The sequence below is a fragment of the Vigna umbellata genome, chromosome 1, assembly GCF_029865625.1.
Source record: "Vigna umbellata cultivar VRB3 chromosome 1, Vumbellata_1.0, whole genome shotgun sequence".
In the NCBI taxonomy this organism is placed as follows: Eukaryota; Viridiplantae; Streptophyta; class Magnoliopsida; order Fabales; family Fabaceae; genus Vigna; species Vigna umbellata.
Window position 1 is genome coordinate 105,822,148 of NC_142165.1, and position 18,886 is coordinate 105,841,033.

The 18,886-nt window shown below is 27.8% G+C and overlaps 2 protein-coding genes across 4 annotated transcripts; both read left to right on the plus strand.

Annotated features, from left to right (window-relative positions):
- The first annotated feature begins 5,131 nt into the window (after positions 1–5,131).
- IAA31 (indole-3-acetic acid inducible 31) lies at positions 5,132–6,460 on the plus strand. The gene is made up of 4 exons (XM_047314158.2): positions 5,132–5,569; positions 5,716–5,924; positions 6,009–6,105; positions 6,218–6,460. Exons 1-4 carry the CDS (start codon positions 5,349–5,351, stop codon positions 6,270–6,272), a joined length of 582 nt encoding a protein of 193 aa, XP_047170114.2. The 5' UTR covers positions 5,132–5,348; the 3' UTR covers positions 6,273–6,460.
- A 5,033-nt stretch (positions 6,461–11,493) lies between these two features.
- Positions 11,494–14,750, plus strand: BSH (transcription regulatory protein SNF5, putative (BSH)). Of its 3 annotated transcripts, none has more exons than XM_088105373.1 (10): positions 11,494–11,681; positions 11,752–11,840; positions 11,916–12,010; positions 12,575–12,646; positions 12,733–12,780; positions 12,875–12,958; positions 13,216–13,254; positions 13,339–13,421; positions 13,543–13,605; positions 14,023–14,401. In XM_088105373.1, the coding sequence occupies exons 1-10, from the start codon at positions 11,632–11,634 to the stop codon at positions 14,078–14,080; spliced, it is 681 nt and encodes a 226-aa protein (XP_087961499.1). In that variant the 5' UTR covers positions 11,494–11,631; the 3' UTR covers positions 14,081–14,401. The 3 variants fall into 3 exon arrangements, with proteins under 3 accessions (XP_087961499.1, XP_087961498.1, XP_047170150.1); XM_088105372.1 differs by lacking the exon at positions 14,023–14,401 and adding an exon at positions 14,414–14,750 and having other exon boundaries at positions 11,496–11,681; positions 12,875–12,952; XM_047314194.2 differs by lacking the exon at positions 14,023–14,401 and adding an exon at positions 14,414–14,750 and having other exon boundaries at positions 11,497–11,681.
- The last annotated feature ends 4,136 nt before the right edge of the window (positions 14,751–18,886 follow it).

Sequence of the window (18,886 nt, forward strand, 5' to 3'; positions counted from 1 at the left end):
AAAAAATATATCTTATTTTAATAAAAATAGTTTTTCAAAACTTGAAATTTCACTCTTAAATAATCCAAAACAACAACAAAAATATTCAAATATAACTTTAAAAAATTTTAAAAATTATAATCAAACAACCTTGTAATCCGTTCTCTCTTTGTATATAAAACTTTCCGGACAATAATATTTTCACATCAATAAAAGTTTTATGTTTATTTATTATTATTTTTTACTCTTTTTCTTTACAAATACAAAAGTTTATTTTTGTTATCATTTTATATAGTAGATTAAATGGATTGGTGTTAAATAATTTTTTTCTCTAATAGATGGAAAAAAGACAACACAACTAAATTTTTAGAAAATGTGTTGAATTGTAAGAATTTACGAGGAATAACTATAAAAGAATAACAATAATAAATTCTCAAAATCACAAATAAAAGATATTCAGATTTTTAATATGGAAAATCCATAAAGATAAAAATAATGAGTCATCCAAACTAAAAAAATAGTTTCACAATGATCAATAAAAGACTACAAATGAGTTTTTCTCAATTGTATAAAGTAGTGTAACACTTAGTCAAACAACAAAATAAGTTTACAAATAAATAAAAGGAATATAAAGAAAACCTATAAATACATAGTTATAATGCAAACTGAATTTCTTTCAATTCAAACCTCGTATCAATGATCTGAATAGTCAAAATGAAAAACATAATGCTTCAAACTTGTCAAATTTTCAACATGATCCAAGAGGGAATAAATTGGAAGTTTCAATTTTTATAGTAGCAACTTAGTGAAAATTGTGAATAGATTTTTCCTTCTTCCTCTCTTTCAATGTTTTAGGATTCTAAGTTGATTCTAACTTTACTTTTTGTGTCTATCGTTTACTTTCAAGCTTCACTTTGTTAAATGAGAGATGAACTTCTCAATTTTTGCGTTTTTTTTCCACATAGGAAGAAAGTCCAATATCCAATATGTTTTAATCATTATATCAACACCATTGTCATATATATAAACTTTTTTCAATTCCAATAACTTAACATCTAAAACATAATGTATTTAATAATATCTCACATTAATATCTTTAAATCTAGAATAGAAAGTTGAATTCTTACAAAAATGAATCACATTATAATTATAAACAAACAATTAATATAGTAAAGAATATGAACATATTTTTTTTCTTTCTTTCAATGTGTTAGGATTTTAAGTAAATTCTAACTCTATTTTTTTTCTTTCTTACTTTCCAGCCTCCTTTCCACTCAATTAAAGGAGACACGAACTTCTCAGTTTTTAAGTCTTCTCTTCGTACGAAAAAAGAACTTAATACCTAATACCCAATATATATATATATATATATATATATATATATATATATATATATATATATATATATATATATATATATAAACTTTAAGTTAAACATCGATAAAATTAAAAGGTAGATAAACATATTAGTTGGTTAACAAAAGCAATATTATTAGCTAGTAATTTTATTAATTCGATCTAATATTATCTGTTTGAGAATGGAATAATATTTTTTTTAATAAAAAATGGTTTTCATTATTGATACCAAAACTAAAACCGCAAAACAACCCACAGAATTACAGTAACTTGATGATAGTCAAGTATGAATTGATTAGGTAAAACATCACTGTTAGTTAATTGTGTGAGTTGGGTAAAGGAAAAACAGGGGATGTGAATATTTTTTATTGCTAACTTTTATACATTAAAAAAATATAAAAAGATAAAATTGAAGTGCCTATGCTGGTCCCCCTGTATTGTATTGAATAAAAAAGAGGTTAGTGGGATGAGTCATCATAAGATGGCCACGTGGCAAAATTTGTCGGATCAATTAAGGTTTGTTGATGGAAACATAAATGGCTCCGTGGGGCTTGTTTGGTAGAACCGTATTTAGATTGCCACGTCCTTAAGGAGAGCCTCTAAAGAGGTGTAATAATAATTGTTATGTTTTATTTTTTCCGATTAAACTATATTTATGATGCAATTGTGAAGGTTGATTAAGGGGTTGCATGGTCCATTTGGTTTTATTTTTGTTAATATGTGTGTTGAAAAGGAAAAAAGGTGAAAGGGTGGAAGTCTATAGTTTTTTACCAATTGGAATAATGATAATTAAAGGCAGAAAACGAAGAAACATGTAACAGAGAGAATTAAGTGTGTCTAGTCTGCAAATTCCAAAGAGGAGACTGCAACTTTAAATCATGTTTCTTTGTCTCACCATTTCTTTTCTTTCTCTTTATTCCATCTTTCATCCTCATACTCCCACTCCACACCTTCACTCTATTTAATAATAAGCTCTTATTATTAAGATTAAATCTTTTTTTCATTTTAAATTTATCATAAAAACTTTTATTTTATTCCTAAAATAAATTATGTAATATTTACTTCTTATATCTATAAAAATCTATATAAACATCATTTTCAATAAACAATACATAAAATATTTTTTATATGACAAACAAACCACACTAAATTAAAATATATAATCTTTTAAATTTTTTTAAGAGATGTTTTACATTATTTTCATAAAATATAAGGATAAAACATTTTATAATGTTATTATGCTGCAATTTTTTTATTTCTTCTTTTATCATATAAAAAAATATACTTTTTCTTTTCAATTTTAAGTTAAATTGACCCTTTTATTTTTCGTTATTTAATCATGCTTTTAACTTGTAAAGAGAGATTCAAATTCATACACCATTATTGACTTGTAGTACTAATCAAAATAGAAATATTATTATGACACCAAAAAATACCCTAATGTAATAAACGATGATAGTTTATTCCTGCCTTTGGCAAGAAAATACGCACGAAAAATGAGTCACCTAATTTACACAACTGTTATAGTTTTATACTATTTTTTAACATGGTTTTGGTTTGACCAAGGCTTTTTATAAAAACAAAGAAGCTTAAGAAATTAATTCCTTTTGGTCCAATTTGAATATGCAGCTAACAACAAAATGATTTTTAAACATTTTTTCATTATTATTGTAATATGAAGATAATTTAAGGCATGTAATCTGTTCAGCAAAAATTTTCGAATTGATTAAGAAATGAAACCGAGGATCGACATCCAGCATTGACCAAGAAAATACACATGATAAATGAGATCAACATTTAGCTTACAACTCTTTGAATAACATTTTCAATTTGTTATTGTAGTAAAAGGATAATTTATGAAGTAAAGTTTTAATTGCAGAAAGGAAAGCAAAGATTCTTTTAATCTAAGCATATATTTTTTGTTTTGGAATTCAAGGATGAATTTAAATCTTCAGAAAGAAATGAAAAATTTGAATAAAAAAGATTTATTGTCTTAAAGATTAAAAATAATATTAATTGTTCACATCACGTATATGTAATTTTTTTTCCATTACATCCTCTCTTAAAAAGATCCATCGATTTTTTCTAATAAATCATCCTTTGAAAAAAAGAATACCTATTAGAATATTGATTTGTAATGAATACATAATTTTACTTAATATAGTAATATAAAAGAAATCCACTTTTAAAAAGAGACTGTCGATATTAAATTTAAAGTGATATTAAACCTTTATACGGATGAATATATCACGTCCATATACTCTTTTTAATAATGAATCATTCTAAAAAAAGCTATAATTTTGAAATCAAATTTATAAAATCTTCTTAAATACCTAGAAAAATTATATATTAAATAATCATTTGGTTAACTTCAAGAATCAAGAATGACGGTTTAGAGAAGATCAAAATTCTACAAGAACTTAATTTTGTGTTTTTGTACTTTTGATGCGAACACTTAGTAATACACGAGTTTTGAATAAAACGACCGAACTCACATTAAGATATAAACTCTTAAATTAACATTCATAATCGTTAAATATAATATTAAAAATTAAGGATAAAGATTAATTACATTCACCAAAATTACTTATTATTATAATTATGTTTTAGCCTTTTGTAACGAACTAAAATAGTAGATTACACGAGAGGAAAATTATAATTTAAGCCATATAATATCATGTTAATAGAAAAATGAATTTTATTATTATTATTAGTGTTGGGTTATGGTGTGAGTATGGGAGTTGTGGCCATATTTTCCAAATTGAGCTAAGTCCTGTTGCAGGAAGTGTAAGAAAAAAAAGAGAAAAGAAGAGAAAGAGGATTGAAAGGCAAAAACAAGTGATGCTGAAAGCGAACAAGTAACTGTGGAGTAACCTGTGAAGAAGAATGACAACTCTTGTACTGGTGTCCAACGTTTGAAATGCACAGCAATGTTTAGCTACAATTAATGCGTTCCAGTTTACTACATATGGCTGAACATCATAGTTACTGAAGTTGCCTATATGGGGTTGCTGATGCTGTGGATCAAGCTGTCAATTTAATTCTTTTCTACTTCTAATGCCTTGGGCTGTTGCTATGGGGTTCTTAATTCAATGGCCCTTCTACATTGTCTCCATCATTCTCTTCCAACACTTATGCACTGCCATCACCTTGCTTCAACTTTAGTTATATTTAGCACAACCCTATTAACAAACAAGGATACATCCAAAATTCACCTCTTTCTATTCAAATGTCCTTTTCTCACAACCCTTCAAACTGGATTTCTTTTTCAGATTTTCATCAGATCAACGGTACAAATTCAAAACTTTTCACCATCTAAATCATAAACCTCCCACTCACCAAATAAAACAATCTTCTCTGCTCCAATATTTTAGAGAATCCTTAGCTAAACATCAAAACCCACTAAATTCTTCAATGGACTATTATAATATATATACACACACACATTAGTATATTGGTGTTGAAAAGACAAGATGTATCGAAGCAGAAATTGTTTGTTATTTTATTAATGATAAGGTGTGCATGACCATAGAGGCAAACCATTCACCTTTTTTCCAGTTTAATAATAGTAAACCTGATGTCCTCCCATAATGATGTGAAGACATCTTCCGTGGAAGGCAGAGTTGATTAAAATAAAATTATAAGCTTCCAAAACTATAATAAACAAGAAGAGGGGTGGAATATCATTAAGAGCTGATTAAAATAAACAAGTTTTGTTGGTTCCAACCAACCAAAACTTCAAAACAAGTAATTAATTAAAGACCGTGTAACTTAGGCCTTGTGGACATGTCGCCCACCTTCAGGGCAAATCAAAACCAAAGAGACTCTGCTCAATGTCTGACTTGGCTTTTCTTTTTGCTTATCACTCTCTCTTTCTCTCTCTTTCTTTTTCTTTCTTTTTGGTTTAAAGTAGCTTCTGTTGTTGGTGTGTGTGTGTGTGTGTATATATATATAAGGACCCTAAGGTGGCGGCTTTTCTTTTCAGTCTTGATCAGTTTCACTCATTGGAAGATATGGGAACATTAGAGCAAATCGATGCTCCTCATACCCAGTCATCATCATCTTCGTCTTCTTCCATTGATAGCAACAACCACCCTTCTACCACTCCACCACCCTCTTCCTCCCCTTCATCTAGTGTCTGCAGAAACAGAACTGATTTGAGCACTGACCTCAGACTTGGTCTTAGCATATCTCCTTTGTCTCAATCCGAATCACCTTTCAATTCAACACCAAGGTAAACAAATACACTTCTATCTTCTCCATACCAATGCTAACCTTGGATTCTTTTCTGTTTCTTGATCTTCTTCGTCCTATTGTTTGTGTTGGATATGGTGATGCATGTACGATTAATTGCATTAACACGTTAATCTGTTATTTCAGGGAGGAAAATTTCAACTGGCCACCGATTAAGTCCATATTGAGGAGCACCCTTGTGGGGAAACAAAGCTATCTCAGCCAAAAACCATCTTTATTTGTGAAAGTCTACATGGAAGGCATCCCCATCGGAAGAAAATTAAATCTGATGGCACATTATGGCTATGACGGACTGGTGAAAACTCTGGGCCATATGTTTAGGACCACCATTCTGTGTGAGCATTTGAAACCCTCAAAATCATTTCCTTCTGCACCTTCTTTTGGACCGTCATATTTAGAGATCAATTTTGTTTTTTCAGGTCCAAACTCTCAACCACTCAGTTCTGGGAATTTTCACGTGCTAACTTACGAGGATCAAGAAGGGGACTGGATGATGGTCGGAGATGTACCTTGGGAGTAAGTGATATATGCATATTTGTCTCAAAAACTCAAGTCTTGAATCTTGCCATCAGCTCCGTTTTACAGTGTATTTTGTTTGACCCTTTTTTGTATCTGATAATTAATGCAGGATGTTCTTGAACAGTGTGAAGAGGTTGAAGATCACGAGAGCTGACAGATGCTAGCTAGTTTAGTAAAGTATAGAACCCCTCACAACACAACACAGCACAAGCTCCTTCTCAATTTTCGTTGTTGATAAATTTTTGTTGTAGATCTAGTTAATTAATTATAGGTGGGTGAAAGGCGTTGAAATATTTCACCAAAAAGAATGGATCCCGTGATTGGCATATCTAATAGCTTTATACACCAAAAATATATAGATGTATAGCTCTTCTTACCTAATAGTCAATTCAGTGCATAGAAAGGTAGAGTGGTCTGATTTTGGGTTGGACCTATTGTTTCAGCCTTTAATCTTCTTACCCATAATGCATGATGAGCTTGGAGAATTTGAAGGTTGGTTTGGAAGTAGGTAAATTATTTTGGTGGTGATTTGGTGTATTGCAGCTTCGTTGTGTGAAATTTACCTTGAAGTTGAAATACGAAATACTGAAAAGCGTGTGTTGCTTAAAATGTGTCAAAGCTAATAGTGGAAGCATAAAAAGCAGGTATGATTTTCCTAGTTTCCCTACATGGACCTTTTTTCTGGTGTCTCTGCTTTGATGTGTTTGGCTTTGTTGGGTACAACGTAATGATGCTAATGGTGTCCACACCCCTCGTGTCAAGAACAGTGGTTTTGCTTTCATTGTCATGATTTGAGGAAGATTCTAACCATGAATTAAACAATCCACATTCAAACACCTGTCTGCCAGAGAAGTGTACTCATTTTGATTGTTCATCAAACATTCACCTACTGACAATGATATTTCATCTCCACAATCATTCATTCCTCTTCGTTTTCATCTCTCAACTCCATCACAACCCCCAAACACATTAACCCATTTAGGAACTGAATTACTGTCATCAACTTTCAATACCATAAACCACCCACACTTTCTTATGCATATGCATCATCCATGTAAGTCATTTTTTCAATATACCTTATCCCACTTAATTCATATGCACTTTAGTAAAACAGTATTCACTGTAACACTGAATTAATATACATGAAGGTTTTCTTGTTGGGTCACAGACATACATTAACTGCTCTCTATTTGAATAAGAATAATCATAGCAAAATGAAATTTGTATAAATTTGAATTAGTTAATGTATAAATTAGAAATTAAATTAAAAAAAGTCTTTATACATTTTCTTATAGAGAATTTGTCGTAGTTTTTTAAGCATTTCAAACATTCTCATTGGTCTTGTAACATGTGAATTTTAAGGAATTTACTTCACCATTTATTTTATTTTACTTTATTTCTAGTTCTATCCCTTGTTACAGTCTTTAAATTGTTTTCACTCACTCAAACAAAATATTTAATTTTTTTACTTTTAGTACAATTTTATGGAAGTTAGTAAGATGACAATGGTACAGGTATAGGTTTAATTTTTCATCACATGTATAAATATTCATCTCATCTCTATGAAGATATTTAATAGGAATAAAATTAATATAATTAATTTTTTATATTTCCTACTAAATTAATAATGTTTTAAAACGAATCAAATAAGGACTGGAAAAGATACAAAATAAATATATATATATATATATATATATATATATATATATATATATATATATATATATATATTCATCTTATTTGCACACTCAATTTAAAACATTGAAGATTGATACTTTGTTAAAACAAGTTCCAATACATTTGTGATCCTTAGGAATTAGCTATTATACCATTTCCATTTTCTTATTTCAATTTATCTTTACTTGTCATTGTTTTTTCTCTCCATATTATCGTATCTATTTTTCTTCTCTTCATATTAAATAAATTAGATATATAATTAGAATTAAGTATTATCTTGAAATTTAAAAATGAAAAATAAAAAAAGAACATTTTTGAAAAAAGACCTACATTAAAAAATATAATATATTACTTAAGAATTTTTTGAAAATCGATTTTAATAAAAAAATTTATTATTATAACATTGAGTAGAAATGTATCTTTTTTTTAAAAAAAATATTTAAACAATACAGGTTTTTTTTTTTAATTTATCTTAATTAGTTTAAGTAGTAAAGGTTAAAATTTGAAAGAATACTTATGTAGTTACATAATTTTATCAAAAAATATTTTTATTTATAAAAACAAATGATTTATCACAATAAAAGGAGGTTAAAAGTATAACAATTTTATTAAACAATAAATGGATAAAAAAACATTAAAGATAATTGTAAAAGGTGTACTATATAATGATGTAAATTAAAAACAAAAATATCCTCATATATTATAAATTTTAAGTTTTAAAGTTATGAGTATTTGAATAATTTTTATTCTCAAAATTAAAAAAAAAACAAGAAACCCCTATACTCTTATTCATTCCTCTCAACCATTTCTTTTTCATCTCTCTCACCTAACCTTCTTTGTGTCATCCCTACAATAGTTCCAATTGAAAAAAAAAAAAAAAAACACACCTAACCCTAATTCATCTTCCTCACTTATCCAATTTGTTGCTTTCTTATCTCCATCCTCTCTTTCACCCATACACAGTAACACGCAACACTGCAATTTGTTTCTTTTTTCTCTGTTCGTTCATTTGTTTTCTGCTTTAATAACAAAATAATTGATGACGTTGATGTTGATTTTTGATTGGAGGATTGTGTTATATATTTTTCTTTCTGATTGTTATTAAATTTCGTTTTTAAATTTTACAATTAGTAATTTATCTTCAGAAAGATTTGATATTTTGACTATTAAATTATCTGAAAGTATTTTCTAGAAGAGAAAGACCATTATGTGGAAATGAGATTCCGAAAGGAGTAAGTCATTGTCTAGAAAAAGAAAATGATTTTTTGAAGTCAGCTCTTAAAAATAATTCTAAAAACATTTTCCGCTAAAAACAATATTTCGGAATATACTTTTCACCTTCTTGCATATAACCAATGACAAAATACAACAAAAAATGAAACTTAACCAATGACAAAACACAACAAAAAATGAAACTCTTGCACATCGTACTAAATGATTTAACACGAACAAATTATTGAAGAGAGTTATGAACAAAGAAAATTGTTGTTGTTGACTATGTTCCCTTATTCAGAAAAGAGACCACTAATCGTTTCCTTTTGAATGTTTCATATTGATAAGCATATTTTCCTTTCATATTTGTAAAATGAATAAAAATATTTTAACAAATTACACGTCTTCTATATTTTAGCAGATTGCAGAATATTGAGTAATTTTCAAGAAGAACTACATTGATATACCAACTAATAAAAATTAACCAGTAAACTAGTCATAATGAACGTGTTAGCTCTCAGTTGGACTAGAAAATTACTTTCCAAAGTAAATCACATCATGTAAGTTTATTTTAAACAATTCATATCTCCAACTTGTTTGGTCAATATAAACATGATGTTATCATTCTGATTTATCATTTGCTGCATAAGTGAAGTGAAATTAAGAAAACAAAACGCACTAGATTTCTAATTAGAATTTAAACTTAATAAATTTGTTACCATCATGCTAATACTTTAACTTATACTCCTTTCATTTATATGATTTTATACTTTAACTTATACTCCTTTCATTTATATGATTTTATCAAAATTGGTATTAAGAAACTAAATGTTTTGCAATTATTATGAGTTGATGCTAACGTCTTTTTGTGGGGGTTTCTTGTCTTTTTTTAGTTGTCAAATTATTGAAATTATTGTAGACTTTAGTCTTTTACAAATTTTGATAACAATTAGAAGGAAAAATATATAACATAGTCCTCCAAAACAAATCAACATTAACATTATCAATTATTTTGTTATTAAAGTGGAAAACAAATGAATGAACAGAGCAAGAGTAACAAATTACGGTATCACGAGTTGTTATGTGTGTGAGAGAGAGGATGGGGATGAGAGAGAAACTAAACAAGTGAGAAAGGTGAATTAGAGTTAGGTGAGTGTTTCTAATTTTTTCAGTTGAAGCTAGTGTAGGGATGCCAGACAGAAAGTTTGAGTAAGAGAGTTGAAAGAGAAATGAAAAATAAATAAAAATTTAAAGATTTCTTGTTTTTTTTTTACACTTTACTAAAATATACCGACTAAAGAAAAAGCTAACATATACTAGCAAACCATATATATATATATATATATATATATATATATATATATATATATATATATATATATATATATATATATATATATATATACACACACGTATATATATTATGTTTCTTTTCTTAAAAAAGATATTTTAATTATTGGATTGTATGTAATAAATCTTAAATCCGGTAATTAATCTCGTTCAAACACTAAATTTAAGATCAAAATATTGATTGATTATGTCTATAATGAAAAAGTATAAAATATATTACATATATTTAATATAACTTGATAAATTTAAAACTTGTATCATAACAAAATACTAATATATAAACAAAAAATACAATACAAATACATATACATACATATATATATATATATATAAAGTAAAAAATTTGATGCTTCAATTTGTATATATTATTTTGTTTTGTTTTCTAATGAATTCAATGCTAATTCTTTCCTATGAAATGGACCCATCAATGATTTCATTGAATTTTTGGTAATAAGCTGTCCTTGAAATTGGATTGGCTCCTAATTAATCTTATCATGATTTTCTTATAAATTTAAATAATTTTAATTTATTTTTATTAATTTTTAAGTGTATTAAATATATGTGTGTGTGTGTGTGTATATATATATATATATATATATATATATATATATAATTAAGTTTTACTTTTTTTATAAATTTAAATATTCTAATTTATTTCTTAATAATTTTCTAATTATTAAATATTTTAAAAAAATATAATTTTGTAATTGAGATTTTATTATTTATTTATTTATTTCATCAAGTAATTTATTGTTATTTCATCAATTATAATTATCCAACACATAAATGTGAATAATATAATTTATTTATTAGTTTATATTATATAAATATATTATTATTATTATATTAATGACATATTACATAATTTAAGAAGTAAAGAAAAATAACTAAAATGACGTATCACTAAACTAAAAAATTAATTAATATTTAATTAAAAAATATAAAAATATAAATACTTAATATCATTAAATTTTAGGAAGAAACTAATTTTACATACTATTTATTTATTTAGATTATTCAGATATGGCAAAAAAGGAGTGGGTTTCACGCAGGAGTCAGATACTGGGCCTAGGTCCGAGCCCAAACGAAAACCGAAGTTTGTAAAAACTGAAAAAAGAAAAATAAAAATTAGACACAGAAACTGCATAGTGGTAAGTAAGTGTGGGAAGAAGATATTTTTCTAGTATATTGATTGATTGATTTTGTTTCGGGGGACGCAGAAGTTAGTTTGTGAACCTTTTGCATGAAAACGGCGTCGTAATCGTCCATTCGTATTGGGAGAGCATGAAAACCCCGATTCCGGGTTTCTACCGAAACCCTGTAAAGTTCAGAATGTAAGTTTAAAAATTGAAACTGATTGATTTTGTTGGTTTTTGTAATGCGTAATGAATGATTAATGCACAGGCCAACTGCAGAGAACTTGGTTCCCATTCGATTGGATATCGAAATCGAAGGACAAAGATACAAAGACGCATTCACTTGGAACCCTTCTGGTAATTTCAAACAAAACCTGATCATCTAGCCGTTCTTGTTTTTTCATTTGCGTTGATTGAATTCCGACACTGTAGATCCCGACTCCGAGGTTGTGGTCTTTGCAAAAAGGACTGTTAAAGACTTGAAGCTCCCTCCCGCCTTTGTTACACAAATTGCTCAATCTATTCAAGTACACACATCTCCATTTTTGTATGCTTTTCTTTATATTAGGTTTAATTTCTCTTTTACAATGTTTTAGACAAACTACTTGTTTTAGACCATCACATGCACTTCTTTTTTTAACTCATTTTGGTTCCTATAAGACACCCTACTGGTTCTTCGATTTTGAACGGCAGGACTAAAATGTATTTAAAATTAGGGATTAAATATTGTAATTTTTAAGTATAGAGACTAAGGCGTGAAATTATATAGACATATGATCTGTTTGAAGTCTTTCTTTTGTGAAAATTTCTATAAGAAAAAAGTAAGAAAGAAGCATGAAATTTGTTTTTCCATAAGGTATAATTAGTTTATAAATAAGTTAATTTATAGAAGTTATCTCCTATTAACCTCTTTAAAGTTTGATTCCTAACTTATAGATAAATTAATTTGTTTCTTTTTATTTTTTTTCTTCAAGAAATGCTTATAGAGAAGTTTCATCCAAATGAACTCATAGTTTTCAAATTAGCAGTTAAATCTTTATTATTATTATTATTGTGCATTTAGCCTTCTTTATGTTATCTTGTGCTATCAGTCACAGCTCTTGGAGTTTAGATCCTATGAAGGCCAGGATATGTATGCTGGGGAGAAGATTGTTCCGATCAAGGTCTCTCTTTGTTGCCATTTTGTGTTTCTCTTGTTTCATTCAGTGTTTGCTTTGCATTTTAACAAAACGTTATTTCTGTTTTGCAGCTCGATCTTCGTGTTAATCATACGCTTGTGAAGGACCAGTTTTTATGGGTAAGGTTGGAGAACAGCACAGGTGTTGTGGTGTAACATTACCGTGCTTGTTTAGGTTTATTTCGGTTTTGTGTCTAAAATGATTGAATTCTAGGACTTGAACAACTTTGAGAGTGACCCTGAAGAGTTTGCTAGAATCTTCTGCAAGGACATGGGCATTGAAGATCCTGAGGTTGGAGTAAGTGTATCCAATTTTCATTAGTAATGAGTTAAAATAATTTGATAGAGACCTTGGGAGTATAATAGAATTTTGTTACATAGGCAAAATTATGTTATAGTAAAGAAACAATTTTTTGTAATGTAGGAACTGTTTTCTTGTTTTAATCATGGGAATTTTCTTTTTCTTTCTTGCCTTCTTTTCAAAATGCACAAGCACACAGACATTCTTGAAAATTGAAACACGCTAAACTGTATAATGCTTCTTCTGCTTTGCAGCCAGCTATTGCCTTTGCTATCAGAGAGCAACTTTACGAAGTAAGTTCTATTGGTTTATTGATGTATCATTTTCAGGAATTATATATGGTCCGGTTACCACAGTCGTTATGTTTCCATATTTAGATTGCAATTCAAAGTGTGGTCTCAGCAAGAGAAAGCAGAATGAGCAAGAAGGGTCGTCGAGGGGCTGAATATACTCCGATCAGGTTTTTTATCATACACTTGTGTCAAGTTTTTGCTGCGTGATAAGGGCAATTTTATTACAATTCTAAGTCAATATGTATTTCCCAAGTCATGTCTTTTTTCTCGTCAATGATCTTATGACAGTAAAGGAGGTGCCGTAGCAGTGGACTTGGTGAAGTTATTTGGTCCGAAATCTAGTGTAGTACGGTAAGTCCGTCATAAATTCGAACCCTCTATTTCTGCTGAAATTTAAGGAGGCTCAGAAGTAGGCTCAGAAACTAGTGGCATAGTATGGCTATTGACATATTTGTTTGTGGCTTGTGCATTTAGAACAAGAGAAAGATTAAAATATCAGTAAAAAGAGAAAAAGTTTGGAAATGACGGTGGAATAGAAAAAGAAGTGAGATTGAAATCTACCGTTGTTTCTTTTTTCTTTATTAAACAGATTTCCTGGCTGAGATGAAGACAATTTGGAGCTTGATAGATAAATGGAATGCCTTTGTTGATTGTTCGTGTGTGTTTTAGTTCATTATTAAAAATGTAAATCCTAAAATTTAAATTATGACATGGACAACTAAGCTTACCACTTATTGCCATGTCGGCATTTTGATCTGTATTTTGCAGAATGGTTCAGTACTTCAATGCCTCACTTTCTGCTAATCAGATGACACCAATCCAATAACTCCTATTCCTTTAGGCTAGGGTTCTCCCATCACAAAGGGGTTTCTTTTTCTTCGGCAGAGCAATGCCCAATTCTCAGCTTACAGTCCAAATATTTTCCCTTGTATCCTACCTACTATTTAAAGCTTAAAGTCATTGCCCTTCCAACTAAAACCACTTTGTAACTAATTTTGTGATTTTAAACTTAGCGACTCATCACATAAGGCATTCAACGGTTATTTGCGCCAGGAATAGATATGTTTGTGTGGGTGTGTGTATATATATATATAGTCTTGCATATGAAATTCAATGAGAAGTTGACAAGTTTGAAGCATTTTTTCTTGAATGCAAACAGGAAAAGAAAGGAGTGGGACGTATATGAACCTATTGTGGACCTGCTTTCCAATGAGGAAGTTGATGCCCTTGAAGCAAAGGAAGAGAGAAATTTCAGGTGAATTGGCTCCGTGGTCAGCCACACCATATCAGAAGGTTAGAGTTTGAAGTTTTTGTATTATATGCAAGCTGGGTTTTTAGTACCAGGAATCATTGATTATCATTTGATTTCGTTGGATGTAATCTTGTAGTTTCTTATTTATATTCTCTGTACCCAAAGCGAAAGAAAAAAAAAGTGTTTACATCTTTGCAGAGTGTTCTGGCCATTGTAGTATCAATAACAATCAAGCCATTTTCCATTTGGTGGGTTTCCGTGAAACCAAGAGGTCCCTAAATTAGTCCACATAAATCTGGTTAACATATTTGAAGTTAAAAGTAATTGAGTGTTTCTCCTAGAAGAAATCTTTCTTTGTAATCTAGAAAATCTCTATTAAATATACTATATATTATAAATTAAAAATTCAATTTGAGGGGTCCTCTCTTTTCCTTTGGATTAGCATTCTATGTCTGCTATTAGTTTTTTATTTTTCTCAACCATCTCGAATGACCCTTATTTTATCTTCATTTGTATATTTGTTCTTATTTGGTGAGTCTTTTCGAGCAAATACATTTACTTTAATAAACCATGCTTTGTATGTGTTATAGAAAATATCTACAGTTTAACATTACTTTATAGTACAATTTATGTTATTCCTTTTTAATCTAAAACTTTTTTTTTATATATTTCAAAGATATCTATTATGGATTTTGATCATTACACCAAGAAATCCAAATCCAACGTCCTTCAAATCACAAAGAATTAAAAGAACTATCATAACTTCCTCAAAAACGTCATCAACATCACAGATGACAACTCAAATGAAAGCAGTAAGTGCAAGCACTAAAACATGTTCAATGTCTGAGTATTTCTATTATTTTTCCTTTCTTTCTTTCAGAACTCTACCTTTTACCCTTTTTTTTCTCTAATTTAGAGCAATTATAATCATGTTAATAAAGGAAATTGTTTAACACATGTGAATTCACTGCATGCATAGAAAACCTCTTCATAGCTAAAGTATAATCTCTTTTTGGTGTACGATTTTTTAGATATTTTTGTCGTTTAAACATGTTATAACTCAAGTCTCTTTCTTAAAATTAAAAGCTTGCAACCACTCTAATAAAAAATGACGATGTCGACAATTGAAATAAAGCCAAAAAGGGCACGTGGATTCCAGAGAAGAAAAAAGTGTGGTGATTGAGAAGTTTTAGTCTTCCTTTGTTCTGAAATTTCGAGGTCCTCAAATTGGATGATTTATATTCACACAAACTCCATGAAAATTTCCAAATTGTTTATTTTCACCAGATTAAAGAATGTTTTAGAGAAGATTTATTTTATTATTGTAAGCATTTATTTGAAGATTATGTAGCATCTATTTTATTTATTTTTGGCAGCATGAATGAATGAGATGTTGTAGAGAATGAAATCCAATTGTTTTATAATTGGTAGGTGTAGATGGTGGAATATGTAGTCAACTTTTTTTAGGAATCAAATAATATACGAATCTGATTTGGATGATAATGACTTACCACTATAATCATTGGTCCTAACTTTTCTTTTTATTCTTCCCCATTACACTGAAGAATTTATTTCTACACGAATAACAAATTATTTAAATCTTTTCACTTGCGAATCACTTTGATCTCAAAATCTTTTTATTTTAAATGGTACGTCTTATTAATCAATTAACTAATTTTGTTGTTCTATCTTAATTGTGAAAATTAATTTAATCTCTTTTAATTATCTTATCTCAACTATCTCTTTCTTTCATATTTTTTTAATTCTTAAAATTTATATTCTTTGTCTGTCTCTAGTTTTGTATCTTTTCTTCCAATATCTCTCTCACTTATATTCTTTTTCTTGAATCTATAATTTTTGAGAAAGATAAGGAGAGTGACTGAAAGAATAATAATAGATTTTTTTAAGACGAGGAAGGGTGAAAAGTAGAAAAAAAATGGGATTTACAATTTTGTTATTTTGGTATGGGAGCAGTGTCAAATTGAAGATAGCTAAGAGAGACAATTAAGGGAAAGTATATTTGTAAATAATTTTGCAATATTACTTAAGTGACAGTAATATATGTAATTTTATTTTTAATTTTTAACAAATTTCTTTTTCTTACGTTTCCTTATAGATTTTTTAGCGCTCTTTGTCATTTATTAGCTTTTTTTTTTTTAAATAATGATAGTTGTCTGATATATAATCATGTCAACAGCTAAGTATAACAACACATTTCTTTTAATTATTGGAAAATGTTTTTTTAAACATTTGCACAAGTTTAACAATTCATTTTTAAAAGTATTTTGGTCATTAAAAAATTAACTTTTGTATTTAAAAAAATTTTGTTGGGTATCAAAATAATAATACACTTAATTATATTAGGTAAAAGAAAACAATATTCAAAGTGATAGAAACAATGTATTTTCCTACTTAATTTGTGTCTCCTATTTTTTTTTTCCGGTATTTTCTATTAATTGCTGAAACCCAAATCGGTGGTGAAATCCAGACAGCATAAAGATCAACAAAAAATATTTTTTCATATTCTTAAAATATTTTTGTATGTTTCGTTGCGAAATAATAAGAAAACAAATATATGAAAGAAATAAAGCATGCAAAATAACTTAAATAAAGGAAATGACAATGTTACTTATTTTCCTTTAAGAGTACAAATGTTAGTCCACTTACCTCTTAAGTAATCATATAACAAATAGCTTATATGAGTAACTTATCACTTTAGAATGTTAATAACTAGTAATAAAAAGAGATTTATCTAGAAAATAAAACTTACAAATTTATTGAAGGAAAATAAAATTATTAAATAAATTAATATAAAAGGATGATCTCTCTTTCATTATGACTGGCTCAATTGTTGACATGACTCTCCTTTAAAGCAAAAACATTACAAATTTACCTTTTTACAAATTATTGTGGAAGATTCCACAATAAGATCATACATAATATATACATATAAATTAACTTAATATAATAATATTAAAATTTTTCTCATTCAAGTTAGAATTATTATCTAATGCTATCGAATTTCTATGTTGAATATGCTCATTTCTCGAGATAAAGTATTATAATTTACAAATATAAACAACAATCAAATAATAAAAATATTTTTATTAAAAATTATAAGAAATGTTTACACACCTTTATTAAGAATTAGGTAAATATATTATTTAATAATTTAAAAGTTTTGATGTGACCATTTTAAGACAATTCATTAGGCATTTAAGAGTATCCAACGTACGACTCCCTAAGACTATTATTTCTTACAAACTTTTTGAACTTTTTTTTACAATTCAAATCAATGTATAAAAAATATGCTTGTCAAATCAATTTTGTCCAAACTTCACACATGATATCTTCTTTAAAATTGTGCAAAGAGCATCTTTCAGTTATAATTACTTATACTAACTAAATAATAACAACAATTAAAAAAAGTACGATTGTAAAAAGTATTCAATCAAAAGAATGAAAATATAGAATGATATTTATTATTATTGATGTTATTCTTGCTTAACTAAGTTTAAAAATAAACAATCTTGATTGATTTAATCCGTATTAAACTAAAAACAAATTGAATCTAATCTATTTAATTTGACTTGAGTTCTCATATCGAACTAATTCAAATGAATTAATATCTAAAGCAAAATAACATAACAAATAATATAATTATCTTTTTTATGAAATATAATGATGACAGAGACAATGCATATATTTACTAATGATGATAAAAGTGATACTGTTGAGAGATAGGCAATAATGACTTTTCATTAAAGTACCTCTAATTGTCGGTGTATTGAAATGGATGAAAGAGAAGAAAATAAAAAGTACAAGTGACTATATGATAGAATAAAAAGATTAAAATATTTAGATGAAATAAAATAAATAAAAATATATACATAAAAATATAGCTTTTAAAGGAAGCGTAAGAATATAACTATCCTATAAATGGTGGTCAATTTTTTTTCTCAATCATCTTTTACTTCTTTGTAATCTATATTTCACTAAATAAAATTTGAATGAAAACAGATTAGTTTATTCTATTATTTGTTCAGATGTTTAATATTATAAATAAATTAAAACATATCATTCGGAGAATGAAACTTTTCCTTTCCGCTGTCTTTTAATTCTTATTATTAATTTTTGTTAGATTATTTAACGATTCCTGTTATTTTTGTTTGTTATTTTTAATTAACGATGAAGTTTAATATATGTTTTATTAATAAATTAAATTAAATCTTAGTAAAGTGTTTTGGTAATGGAATCGAGGTCAATTGTGTTTAACGTCAAATTTCAAACAAACTCTTAACTTGTTTTAATAATTTAAGTCTTTTTTTATGACACTTTATATTTTGCAGGAGTTAGTGCAAAAGGTACTTCAATACTTAA

Excerpts from the sequence above, each read along its gene's own strand:
- IAA31 (XM_047314158.2), top strand. The coding sequence starts at position 5,349 with ATGGGAACATTAGAGCAAATCGATGCTCCTCATACCCAGTCATCATCA. Across the intron at positions 5,570-5,715 it reads CCTTTCAATTCAACACCAAG|GGAGGAAAATTTCAACTGGC; the intron begins GTAAACAAATAC and ends CTGTTATTTCAG. Across the intron at positions 5,925-6,008 it reads GTTTAGGACCACCATTCTGT|GTCCAAACTCTCAACCACTC; the intron begins GTGAGCATTTGA and ends TTGTTTTTTCAG.
- BSH (XM_047314194.2), top strand. The coding sequence starts at position 11,632 with ATGAAAACCCCGATTCCGGGTTTCTACCGAAACCCTGTAAAGTTCAGA. Across the intron at positions 12,959-13,215 it reads TTGAAGATCCTGAGGTTGGA|CCAGCTATTGCCTTTGCTAT; the intron begins GTAAGTGTATCC and ends TCTGCTTTGCAG. Across the intron at positions 13,606-14,413 it reads CCGAAATCTAGTGTAGTACG|GAAAAGAAAGGAGTGGGACG; the intron begins GTAAGTCCGTCA and ends GAATGCAAACAG.